Source organism: Cygnus olor, chromosome 3 (assembly GCF_009769625.2).
Source record: "Cygnus olor isolate bCygOlo1 chromosome 3, bCygOlo1.pri.v2, whole genome shotgun sequence".
Taxonomy (NCBI): Eukaryota; Metazoa; Chordata; class Aves; order Anseriformes; family Anatidae; genus Cygnus; species Cygnus olor.
In genome coordinates, this window is record NC_049171.1 from 36985909 (window position 1) to 36999794 (window position 13886).

Consider the following 13886-nt stretch of genomic DNA (forward strand, 5'->3'; position numbering starts at 1 on the left):
ATCAGCCTGGTAGAAGCCAAGGTGATCTCTGAAGCACATAATTGCCAACGTAATGGCACAACGTACAGACATTCTTAAAAAGATGACCTGAAATACATATATATATATATTTTCTACTGTGTTTTAACTAAGCACATGGAAATAAAACTTTCAAGCAATTAGGGGTGTTGTCTTGATGTTAGTGGGATGCAGACATCATGATGCCCTCTCAGCAGAGGGCTTTTTGGGCAGCCCCCCAGTCACAGACTGAGGGACCAGCTGGCAGTGCTGTGTGCCCTGGCGGAAACCAAAATCAGCAGTGGCGGCGATGATGCTTAGTGTGTCTGCTCCTGGTGACAGGGTCTTTCCACAGACATCTAAACAACATCCAGTTGACGTGGCCATTAAACCCACAAGACTTTCCATGAGAGCAGGGTAGTTCAGACCCTTGTATACTATAGTGTGTAGTATATCAGTGAAAACATTATATTTAGGGATATGTACACTACATACATTGTAGCGTGATTGCAAATGTGGTACTCGGTATCTGAAGAGGAGATGAGACACTGTCTCGGTGCCTGAGATGCCAGTCTTGTGCCCAAGCACTGCCCTGCCTCCTTCCTCACCTCACCCTTCACCAGCCAGGAACCTGCTGTGCCTTCTGGTCTGTCTCCTCTGCCAGGTGCCCAAGCAAGCAGCACGTGGGAGAAGTGGAGCTTGAAGACCCTGCACTTGGGATGAGAATCAGTCCCATCACCTACAGAGCCAGTCTTTGCCACATGATGAATCCTCCTGGGACAACACCTCATGCCAGCGGAGGTCAAACCAGCTGAAAAGAGGGGAATGCAGAGACAGTCAGCCTATGGGCTCCTTTATCCTCAATATACTTCTTCCCTTGCTGATAAGATTTAGCAGTGTGCTGAGCCTTGGCAGTGTCACTAAGAGCCAAATAGTAACTCTCAATACTGAAATTCTTTAAACTGTCAAACTTCTTCATTTTTTTTTCTTTCCTCTCTCTCTTTTTTTTTTTTATACATCTTTTATTCCCAAATGACTACACACTATACATAAATGTCCGCTGAAAAGCAATTGCTTAAACTACAGGTCTTCAGGAAGGGCTTTAAGAGATGAGAGGAATGTAGGCAGACCATGGGCCAACAATGCAATCACACTGGGGAAAATGCAGCTGCCCCACTTGGCTCTGTAAATAGGAACGTGGCAGCAGGGACAAGCCTTCACTCAGCGCTGTGTCCTGCTCAGAGTGCTGCACGTCACAGGAGGTGAGGACCAGTGGAAGAGAGTGCAGAGAGTAAAAAGATTGATCAGCTCTCTAGAAATTTTGACTGACAAGGAAACATATAAGGAAGAAAGCATAAAAGAGAAGACCATGCTAACTGTCTTCAAAATATCATCATCTTTGCTGCTGAAAAAGGGGAAAGGCAGCATCCCCACAGGTGGAGGAAATAACAGCTCAAAGTGCAGTAGTAAAGCACCAGGTAATGCAGGAGCAGCAGCATGCTCAGGGTGCAGGCAGTGATGCCCTGGAGTGGTGTTTGGAGAGGCTGTGGCAGCACGATGGATGGAAGTCCTTTACAAAAATCTTCTGGAAATTATACAGTTTGGGCTTTAGGGCAGGGGACTAGAGTAGGTGGCCCTTTATTTTCTGAGATTTCTCTGTTAGGACCCTGCCCAGCAGTCTTAAATGGAAACCTCACATTCTCTGAATGCATCGCCTTTGAGAGGAGCTGCATCAAATCCTGTCAGTCTTATTTATCTGTAGCAGAGAGCCAATTTTTAAGTGAAACAGCATGCACAGTTATACACAGTGCTTCTATGTGCAATAAAATGCTTTGACCAAGAGTAAACATTATTGTATTTCATGAAATGGTCTGTTGCAGGACAGCAGAGGCTGAATGAGTTTAGGTCTTCAGTTTGGCTATGGGAAAATGTTTTCATTTTAGTCACATTTCTCCTCCATCTCTGACAAATCTATCGAAAAACTGGGCTTATCAGCTCAAGTTTCCAGCCATGGCATCATAGCCAGCCCAATATTTTGAGAGAGGTGGATTTCCAGCATGATTTGCCTTAGCGCCAAGAACTCTATAAGAAAATTCTGCATGGGAGATCTTCAAGAGGATCTTCAAGAAAGCACAATAAGGCAAGCAGCTTGCTAACCATCGATACCATTTTTGCAACGAGAGCACTGCATCTAGCTACAGAACAGCATTTCAGCCACACCGCTGCAAAGGGTTGCAGGAAGAAACATAAAGTGAAGAGTGATGTTGGCAGCACAGGATCCAGGCAGCAAGGCCATGTCACCAGCTGCCAGCAAATTTTATGTATACACATATATTGATATATATATATATTAAAGTATATGTTTAAAATCAGACCAGCTCATGTCCTGTGAAGTGCAAGGCTGAGAAGGTCCTGGTGTGTTTGTTCATCTCTGAGCAGCAGGTTCAAAGGCAAACAGATGCTAGATATTTTAATGGTGGGGTGGAGGCAAGCTGGGAACCAATGATTTTAGTACACCCATCAAAACCTGTTCTTCCAAGCACAGAAAGAAGGGTGTGCTCTATGTCCACTAGCCCAAAGGTGAGCCCACAGAAATAGAACAGATACAGCTCTTAAAATTAAATTCTCCTGTAAAAATGTAAATAGGAAAACCTCAAAGCATCTGAAGCCATGTGAACAGCAGAAGCTGGTTTGTGTCAAGGTTCAGAAGACATCATCAGGTTCAAAAATGCTCAAATATCTGAATCAGTATTTGTGTAGTGTAACAATTCCATCTATACAGTATGGTCTCAATATTACAAATATCTCCCCATTTTTAACCAAGATGTAACAGCTTTGCTTATCTATTCAGCTTGGTCTTTCCACCTGCCGAAAGTGATCGATTCTGCTCCTTGATTTTTCAAACTTCAGGGTTTTCAAACTGTTAAGTCAGCTGGAAGCAGTGTGTTCCTGTAAGGAAAAATCTCTAAAAAATCCTCTAGGACAGATTGATTGGGTACAATTATAGATGTGTTATAGATACATGAAAAATTTAATTTTTTTCTGCTCTTGGATCTAAGTGGCATTTCACAAAACCCGCTTTATTCATGTACAGACATACACAGTATGGATTACTTCTGCTTTTAAAGTCTGGTGCCTTGTTCTTGTGCACAACAGTGTTTGATGAGATCTAGCGCCCAAACTGCACACCTGCAGCAATTCTCCTTCCCCAGCTTATGATGCTGAGGGCAGCAAGCTGGGGTCACTGTGTCCCCTCACCACTCAATCACCTGCTCCCTCCCTCAACCACAGACCTGAGAACATGCCATGAACATGGGTAAAAGTACAGGCAAGGACAATGAGGAGCAATGTGAAGTTCTCAGGAAGGCAGAGAAGGCTCCCTCCTACATGACAGAGAGCCCACCAGTCTCTGCAAAGTTGTCATGGATAACTTACTCGCCTCCATTTAGCCCCGAAAGACTGACACAGCTTTCCATCCCATCAGAGATCGTGGTTCCTTGGATCTTTGCATCTAGAAAGGCAATTTACAGTAGAGGGAGCCCTTCATGTAGCTTCCACGCACCTGCTGTTTCTTAGTGGTATGAAATTTCTGCTTCCATCAGAGCGAGCTAGTGCTCTGGCAAGACCTTTGAAATAGATGGCTACTTCAGGCATCTATGATGTTGAGGTAAATTGACAATCTCTTACATCATACTAAACCAGGAGACAGATGTATTTCCAAAATGTGGAGCAAACTTCATCATGTGCAACCCCGAACACTTGGATGTACGTGCTTTACTCTGCTGCAGCAGGGTAGATATTCATCATACCCTTCGTAGGGTGCCCTACACAACTAGAGAAGAAGTGTGCTGTCCTTAGTCCTCAGTGCAGATGTCCCCCCCTTCCCCTACACACACATTTCTTCACTTTTTTCAGTTCCTTTTTACTACCACCTTCAGTAACTTCTTACATCTATAACTGCATTAACAGATACCTTGTGCAAAAGAGCAAACACCAGGCTTTTCCTTCCCACATGGTTCACAGAGTTTAATTAAGGGGAAGCAAAGAGGAGTTGAAGCTTTAGGAGCACCAATGTAGAACAGAAAAAATTGCAGTGCTACCTGCTTTAAAATATGTATAGCCCACTCTCTCCTTCTGTAATCTCTTCTCTAAAATTCTTGTTTAGTTCTTTCATTACCACTCAGTGTCTGCCACTTCCCACATTGCTCACAGCACTAGCAATACACAACATGTAGGAAAAAGGGTTTTTCTTTTAATAAAGTTACTGATATATTACATGTTCTGGAACAGATGGATCAGTAAATTGGTGCATCATCTTTGTTTCGCTGCCACCATTTCTATCATAGGAAGTTTCAGTTGGCTTTTCTGAGCATTAAGAGTTTGTAGATCTGCACTGCTGTTATTCTTCAGGGAAAAAACGATCCTAACAAGTTGTCTGAACAGGCAGGTCTCATTTTAGTGTGAGGGATTGGAAAGAAGGAGCAGGAACAAATAGCCATACCAGAAAAAGAAAACAATGTCAGCTATGGGTAGTGGCCATTTCATGCCCTAAATGCTGTCATTCACTAGTAATACTCCGTATTACCAAAGCAATTTGTTTTTCCTTCCAGCTACCTGTTTTATTGCTTTAGACCTTCCTGATATACCTTTTTAAGGCAAGTTGCTAACTTGCAGTTGTCTTACTAAGTTTGAGGAACAGAAGTTTAGGCAGCAGCATGATTTTGCGACCAGCCTGAAATAGGAAGGTGGTCCCCAGGATCTTATAAGACAACAATTTAGTTCTCTACTTCCAGGTTTTCATTTGTGGTCACGGTGGAACACTAGATTCATTCCAGGTGAAGTCCTCAAATCAAGTTACAGTATGCTGAAAGACACAGCTAAAAAAAATAAATCACAAATAAAGCTAATCAAAATGAATGATGAATGGGGAGACAGTGTGAGACACTACTAACCTGAAGCATTCAAAAAATGAGTCAGCTCTGAGGAAATACAAAGTTTTTGTGTTGTTGTTCAGATCTCTACAGTAAGCTGAGTTCATGGTTTCCAGGTATTCACCATCCCCTAAAACACTCACGCTTAAAGAGGAGCTGCACATTTCTCTTGTGACTAGAGGTGTCAGCTTCAAAGGAAACCACCCCACAGCAAGAGCTCAGGTAAGGGACGTATCAGCTTTTTTGAAACCTGTTCTCCCCCCATGAAAAACAGAGAGGAAGGGGATGGTTGCTGCTGCCTACAGATGGGAGCCATCCTGTGGTACTGTACAGCCTGCATTGAGAAGCAGTTGATTGCAGTAGGACACAGACACATTCATGCTTGGGTGATGCAACTCAGATGATAACAAGAACATGTTCTTATCTTCAGACCATGAGACAACCACTTCTTTTCCTGTGCAATACAGATGTTATAACTTCTTTGTGATGGGCAGAACAAGAGTCACTTTTGTCTAGCCTTATGCAACATACTGCGGAAATTCGCTGGTTTTATCTCCCACAGTGCAAAAAAGCACATTGATCTTCCAGGTTTGCTTTCTGTCCGTCCAGGCCATCACACTGAGGTTTTGCCCCTTGAAACATGCAGCTGTGTCCTATAGAAATCACTGAACTTGGTTATAGCAAGCATTTATGGGCATCAAAGTGCACACAACTAGTTTGGCATCACCTTAATTAGAACAACACACCAATGAACTGGTCTGAAGACATCTCCTCACTGCTATGCTTGGTTATGACTGTCCACTGAAAAAAGAGTGCTTGCTTTGAGAAAGGATGCACAATATGGTGGTCAGAGGTTCAGAGCTCCCTGCTTCCAGGCAACACAGAGCTCATAGGAAGGATGAGCAAAGAAAACCAACTGGCCAGAGCCTGAGAGCACTGTTAGCCTTCCTGGACGTGCATTTACAGAGCTTGTTCAGGTCTTAGTGCTCAAATACCAAGAAAACCCAAGGATTTGCAGAGCCTTACAGGCTCATAATCCAGAACAGTCTGAATCTACCAGGTATGTTCATCAAAACAACTTTTCAGTAGCCAAATTTGATAGATTCATAATACCAATGTTAGCAGCAAATAAGAGGGGAAAAAAAAAAAAGGAACCAAAAAACCCTCTTAAGCAATGGCACTCCCTTACTGGTTGTGCAACTTGGAAATTTCTTTGAAACCCAGTTCAAAATTCAGACCTTACCAGAGATGATCAAGTTGTTTTAGTATTTTGTTCTTTATAAATTGCTTTAAAGCAGCCTTCAGTACTGCTTCATCACTTCATCTTGGTACTAAAGCAGAAAGTCACTTGTTAGGTGAATAGTATCAGAAAGACATTAATGTAGCTAAATTGTATGAAACATTTTCTCCTCCTTTCATCCTGCTGTAAGATGAACCTTAGCACAAGCAATTCCTGTGCCATCGCAGCTGTGCTAGCTCTCAATAAGCCGTGTAATGATACCTCATGGGAAAGGAGTCAGGACCAGTATTATAAGCTCTCACAGCCGCAACTATTCCACTAATATTCTAGTTTAAGGAGATGAACATCCAATGAAACCTTCCTAGGTGTTACAGATCAAACTAGAAAATTCACCTCTCCCCCTCACAAGGACCTTCTTGATACATTTTCTCCCCCTCAAAGTATATTATTATGATCAACATCTGAATAATCAGGAAAACGGTAACAAGATATTTACTTTGATCAAGGTGTTTATTGCATCTCAGAGGGCACACATGCACTGGGGTTTTCTTTTTTTTTTCTTTTTTCTTTTTCCTTTTTCCTTTTTTTTTATTTTTTTATTTTTTTTAAACTGAAATACAAAGAAAGAAGAGCCATTTTGAAATTAGCTTTTTATAGAACTTTCCCATTACGGTGTATGTTATCCCCACAGTAAATTCAGATACAACCACTTTTAATGGTACCATACATTGATTAAATAGTTAATTTGAAAGACTTCAGGTGAAGATCTTTCCAACCCAGTATGCTTTTACAGAGAACTGCCAAGCCACTTGTAACACTGATCAACAGTGACCTCATTTAAGAGTCAAGATCTTAAGCCAAGCCATCAGCAGAAACAGTATGAGAACAAATAAAAATTAAAGAAACACATTATGTACAGTAAAGGGCATGGATCTCTGGATCAGAATTAAATCTAATCACCAATAGTACAAAAGCTACTCACAGCGCAATTGGGGAAATGGAGAAAACACTAGCCTATGGCATACACAGGTAAGCACTAAATTAAGAGATGTACATAAGAACTAAACAGAGGTGAGTAACATCAATTGCAATGTTTTGACTACAGATATACCAAAGAGTGCTCTCAGATTCGAAATCCCTTAATGCCAACACAACTATGGCTGCTTTTTTTTTTCAACTACATTGAGAGAAACTGACCCTTTACTTATTTTCAGTGCATTTAGCAAGAACTGATAGATAAATATGCCAATTTAAAATGCAAAAACTTAAATAATTAAAATATATTTTAAAACCGAAATGGCAATAAATATGATATTTCTTTCAGATATGATTTTTCATTCTTGGAAAATCATTGAAAAAGTATTTGTTATGGAAGTTTACCATTATATTACTTTAAATTACCTTTACATATACAGTGCCACAAAAAATAAAACATTTTTTCACAACAATTGAGATTCCTGTGACTGGAAAAAAATGTATTCCACACAATTTCATAAGTGTTTTCCTTACGATCTGGTATTATCATACTATAACTATATTTTGTAACAGATAAAGGAGAAATTGAATCTTAGGGAAATTTTAGATGTCCTCAAAAAGTTATATACATTGAAACCTTCAAAAAACACAGACATCGCTCCAAATGGCTCACCAAACAACAGCTGCATAATCTGCCCCTGTGGGATAGGTTCAGAAAAGCACTAGAAGGCATCAGAAACATACATCCATTGTTTAAATTGTAAAACACAAATAACCCAAGTACACGAATTTAGAGAGAGTAGGGATAACAGCTAAGGTAGTACACATTCCTAATGTTCACTTTCACAGCTGTGCTACACGTTTCAGGAGTAAGAGAAAGTCTGAGTAAGCGCTGGGTTTGGTACTGGTGGCTCACTTCGAAACTCTGAGCATCGATTTGCAGACTCCAAACTCACATTTTTGTCATCCAGTCAGAAAAACTGCAGCTGTGAAAACAAAGAGTGTTAGATGAAAACTGAAATAACAAATCAAATAAAGCATGCTCTAGAAAAACTAAGGGGAAAGCACCAGATATACTCTTCACTGCACCTCAAAGATGTTACCAGCTTTCAGTAAAGCAGTTGTCGTCCCATAGACCTTTATGAGTCAGTCTACTATAATTCAAGCTGAAAGCAGTGAATCCCAGCAGTAAAAACGCATCTCCACTCCTGAAAGTCTCCACAAAGCCCCAGGTACATCTTCAATGTTGGGATTTGGTGACGGGGACAAAGTGGAACCAGGTAGTACTTGCTAAGATTAGCATGATCCCATCTGCTGCTGCTAATTCAAGCACAGAAAAAGCCTAGAACAAGCCTTAAAATTAAGTTATGGGTAGAAAGAAAAGGGACTTATAAAGAAGGCCTCAAAGATATGTAATTATTGTCTTCTCCTCACCTGGCAAATTATTCTAGGCTTACTTATAAAATGCTTACCTTACTTCAGCCAATTGAAAAATAAAATGCAGAAGTGTTCAATCCAATCTGATGTTTCTTTCTAGCCCTATTTTTTCGTCTTTTGATCTCTCCACACCTGTGATACAAAATTTGTTTCCACACACGCGAAACCTGATATGAGATCTATCACAATTTACCAAGAGCTCTCAGAAATGATCTACAGCTCCTTGTAACAACCTGGAACAAGCCTCCTTGGCACGGTTTTGCCCCCAGTATTTGTACGCTATTATGATTCTATTTGTTTCAATATTAGTGTCATGAAAAAAAGCAAACCCTCAGATTGAGTGGAAACAGGGCAAAATGGAAATCATAGATTAAAGATAACTTTCCTGGCCAGCTACTTTCAGAAAAGGGAAAAAAAAAAAAGTAGTCAGAAGTCAATATTTCAGGCTAAAATTAAAAGCACAGATAGAATTCAGTTTTCTGCTTAAGCCACCACACTACCAGTGTATGTTCCTACACATCTCTGAAGCTACAATTCTATCAACCATGTTTGATCTACCAGACTAATCAACATCTGTGTGCCAGATACGTAGTGCAGCGTAACATGCAGGCAGTCACAGAATACCTTATCGTTTACAAGAAATCCTTGATGTTAAGATCCGCTAATGGGTCCTTTGTTGGAGGTTTCTTGGGACTCTGAGTAGCAGGAGTTGGGCTTGGAGAAAGCTAACAGATGCCAGATGGGAAGGCAGAAAAAAACAAAGCAGACAAGGATACACAATCATTAGGTGAGTATAGGTGGGTCTCACACAAGCACACTGCAAGCATATGAAGCTCTACGTTATCGCTAAATTCAGCATGTTGCCATTTTTCTCAAGCATTGTTTAATCTCTGTCCTTACTACAGGGCTAACAATGCTTGGCTGATGTAATGCACAAGGCCAAAGACATTGCATACAGTAGTTAGCACAGCTGTAAATCACTCTCAGCCTGTAAGAAAGAATGCCATTAGGATTATCAACCCAGACAGAAATTAAGCAATTGTTAGATATTAAACACCAAGGTACAGAATAAGCTGAGTGTGTGCTGCAGAGTACATATGAAAACCTCAGTAACTGACATTTAAATACAACTTTTTCTATGTTGGTATTATGAGGAAAAGCTCAAAGAGTGCTACACTTGTGACTATATGTATACTTGATTCCTCCTTTTGTGGTCATAAAATCAATTATTCCATAGAAAGTATCCATTTATCATGTTCCATGCAATCCTTTTTTACTAGTGAGCCAAATAGTTCTCCCATCCTGACTTTACTCCCCACCACTGCCACCCTACCCAGGACATTAGGCACCTTGATTACCACCCTACTCTGAGAAAAAATTATGTCTTCCATAATATTATTCTTGATATCTATGTGAACAGACAGTTTAAGGCGGCAGGAAAAGACCAAGTACATGAAACGCAGAGCTTCAATACCTACAACTTCTCACTTAGTGCAGTTTCAAGTTCTTCCCATTTCTACAAAGAAAACCCAGAGATACTTAAACAGGAATGTGGTTCCTTACTTAAGGAGTGTAGTTTGCTACAGGATGATTGTTTGACTTAATGTTTGGGAAAAAAAAAAAGGAAGGTTGTGTGGTTTTAAGTGTTAAAAATTGTATTTTAGAGCCACAGCATGAACTTCCACCTCCTACTTTATTTCAAAGATAAGAAGGACTTCTGACTTGCCCAGAAGAAAAATACTGCAAATAATTTGTTCCCTGCCTCCCCTCTGGAAAGGGCCTTTCCTTTTCAGAGTTACGACAACCTAAACTCTACTTTGGAGAAATAGCCTGGAACAGCTACCATGGCTTATGTTGTATCACCTACTGGCCATCCATCAGCTAAAAGCTTTGCGTCAGAGTGGATACAGAGTGCTGCACTTCCAATCTCATTAGCTTCCAGTTAGAGGGAATCCTTGGTTCAACTGGAGGGATGTCATGTCTCCATTCACTCAACCTACTTCATCATTAATTACCCCATTAATTTTTTATTATATTAAAGAAGGACGCCGGCAGCTGATAAGTCTGTGTTTCCTTGTTACTAGCCTATTGCGTTTTGATAAGGGCGATCACACAGTTACTACAATCTGCTCTTAAAGATTACCATAAATTACTTTTTTTTTTTTTTAAGATCCATTTTTAAGCCTGCTAAGATTGTACTCTTTGGTGGCAGCATGGTAGATAGGCAGCTGCATGATGTGGAACAGGCTGCAGGACAGATGGTTTTCTAAGTGACAAATGTAATGTGAGAGTACTACAGCAGTTCTCTACCTTGTGTTGGGAGATAGAGACCACTCTGCAGTCATTCACTATTTTTTACCTCCTTATTAATAATCATCTTCTCGGATTATGTTCTTCTGCTTTAAAGTATCAGTACATACAAACCTGCAGGATAATATCCAGAGGTAACTTCTACATATATTGATCAAGCATAAAACAGGATAGGTGACAGAAAAAGAGGCAGTGGGAACAATCTGAAACACAGGAGGTTACTCCTGAGCATGAGGAAGCACTTCTTTACTGTGCAGGTGATGGAGCCCTGGCACAGATTGACCAGAGAGCTTGTGGAGTCTCTGTCCTTAGACATATTCAAAAGTGGTCTACACAAGGTTCTGAGAAGCCTGCTTGAGCAAGAAGACTTCCAGAGGTTTCCTTCAAGCTTCAGCTATCCTGTGTTTCATGTAGAATTGCTGCTAAGCAAAGACGTTCTCATTAAATGAATAAGGAACTCCCTGCACACAACAACTACCAGAGAATTCTTATGCACAGAAATTTATGCTAAAGATTCTCCATTTGTCAAACAATTTAGAGACCCAACACATAGTTTAATTACTATGCTAGTTTTCTAAGAACAGGTTTGCTTTGGTTGTGTGTGTCCAAGTTTATGTCCCCTGTAGATCTAAATATATGATAGTCACAGCGTCAGACTAGGTAAATGTACTTTAAGTACATGAAAAGTGAAGCATTGCCATGTATCTCTCACTTAAAAAACAAAAAACAGAGTAACTGAAGTTCAAGACCTTTCATTCACAATTTTCCACATTAGTCTAGGTTAGAGGAAAAATTCTACTCCACATTATTTAAATTTGCACACTGCAGTGAAAAACTTGCTTTGAACTCTCCAGTTTTATGTACACTATGGTAATTCATATTTGAATGCAGTCATTTTGCAGTGAAATAAACCCAGCATGCTACTAGCCTAAAGCAGTTCAACTTGCATTTACTAAGAAACAGCTGTCAAAGAACTTGAGACCTCAGCTTGTTCATAAGCAGGTCAGTTTTCTGTAGAATCTTCTTAGTGGGCTCAGAGGGAAGATAGAGCACAACTCTAGTAAATGTTGCCAAGCTCTGAACAGAACAGAGTTGTCAAGCAACTCCACTTTCAAGTTTACTCAACCCCACCTCCCACCCCCCCCCCCCCGAAACACATCTTGGATGTAGTTAGATGCAGGAGACTTTCTGAACCTGTTCCATTGGTCTCATAAAAGGCAATTGAACAAAAGAAAAGAAAAATCAAGGTGATTCATGTGATCAATTGCAAGTCAGGCAGCTGAGACCACAAGAAATCTCATTTACAAACCTACAGCTAGAATTTGAACTGAGATAATATATACACAATGCCCTTCTAGCAATATGGATAACAGTTAAACATTCATCTAACGATAACACTCACCTGTACACCAGGGCCAGTGGCAGCTCCAAACGGTGGCCTCATCATAGGCTGCCCATACATAACTGGCTGCTGGGGCATCATGGGTACGCCTGTTCCTGCTGGGGGCTGTAAATTAAAGCACTGTGAGTACGTTTCTGGATAAAGAAGGGAGAGCCATGTAATGAAAGAGACTCACCATCCCAAATGCTGCTCCTGGCTGTGCGACAGGTGGAGCACCTCCTGTGGGAGGAACACCACTTGCTGGAGGCACGGCTCCTGTCTGAAAAAAAAAAAAAAAGGCTTTAAAAAAAAAAGAAGGCAAGAATGTCTGTAACACCAAATATCTTGATACTGCATAGAGTCTCAAGCATTCTCTGAGTTGTTTGAGAAACTTGGACTGTTATGTAGTATTTAATACCTAACCTCAAAACCATGATGCTTCTGAACAATGAGAGAATTGAGTTAGTCCTTACACTGATGTTCAGCTTTCTTCATCATAAGAAAGCCAATGTGACAGTCTCAATTCTCTTCAGGAATGGAGTTCATTTTCTGAATACAACTCAGAATAGACCCAAGAAAATTCATACTTTTCTCCTTCTTCTACACAAGGTAAAAAGCATACCGATTTTGTAATTGATTGCCAACACAGCATTGCACTTGCTATAGCAGTGGTTTTAATATAACCTGAAGTTAGAAATACCTAGCTTAAGCAGAGTGTAAAGTTAAAGGAAGTAACTGCTATAGTTATTAGTTTCCAGTAAAAAAGAATAGTATTTTTATGCAGTGAGATTCATTTAGTTAAAAACTAAGTTCACACACTTAAACCAGAATCACAACTGTTACAAACTTTACAAAGGGAAGTTGAACTTGTTATGCAATGGATTTTCAAATAAAACATAAGCGCAGAAAAGCAGTATTTTACTAGGATTCAGGAAGAGAGAAATGTTAGTTTAGTAGTGGACATACAGCACAATTAAAACAGTACCTTTGTACTCGGCCACCTCAGTTATCCAGCAGAACCTATACATCATCCCTTTTGGTTCCCTTGCCTGTAATTTCCCATGCACAGTCTCCCTATGGCTTGGAAAGCAGGCAAGTCTCTCCTTTTCGCAGAAGTATATTCAATACAAACAGTGCTTAAACTCTTGATAAGAACTTTAAAGAGAGGCAGGAAACATTCAAAGAAGGGATTTAAAGATGGTGGTAGGATTTTTAGGAACCTCATTACTGCTACCATGCGGCCTGAGTAAGTATATTGGCACAATTTCCCAAGCTATTACAGAAGTCGTAAGGCCATGCCTGAGCCTCTAAATCCTGAATGCCTACCTTGAGTCAGTTATGTTCCACCATGTTTGCAGAGCTGTCAGCATGCTTACAGTTGACAGCAGAGAAACATCTCTGGATATATGCAAGAATTACTCACTACAGAGTCCACTTCTATAAAAGCTGCATTTAGTGCCCTTCCCTGATCCTTGCTTCAAGACTAAAATATACCAGTTTCTCAGGAAACATTAGACTAGTCAGGATAACCCATTCCAGATTTATTGAACAATAGTAATTGGCAAGAAAGTGTTGAGTGCTTATGAACCTCTTTTTCCAGTCTGAATGTTTTACT

The 13886-nt window shown here is 40.3% G+C and overlaps 1 protein-coding gene across 22 annotated transcripts in view; it reads right to left on the reverse strand.

The window, feature by feature from the left end:
- Window positions 1-6728: 6728 nt before the first annotated feature.
- Window positions 6729-13886, reverse strand: part of SNAP91 (synaptosome associated protein 91) — a 71966-nt gene continuing 64808 nt past the window's right edge. For 19 of the 22 annotated variants that reach the window (XM_040552415.1, XM_040552437.1, XM_040552431.1 and 16 more), the window contains 4 exons: window positions 12468-12551; window positions 12293-12397; window positions 9205-9305; window positions 6729-8129 (listed from right to left, as the gene is read on the reverse strand). In XM_040552415.1, the coding sequence (XP_040408349.1) occupies window positions 9213-9305; window positions 12293-12397; window positions 12468-12551 (282 nt within the window). In that variant the 3' untranslated portion in view covers window positions 6729-8129; window positions 9205-9212. Of the gene's footprint in view, window positions 8130-9172; window positions 9306-12292; window positions 12398-12467; window positions 12552-13886 lie in introns of all 22 variants that reach the window. The other 3 variants (XM_040552436.1, XM_040552426.1, XM_040552417.1) reach the window with 2 other exon arrangements.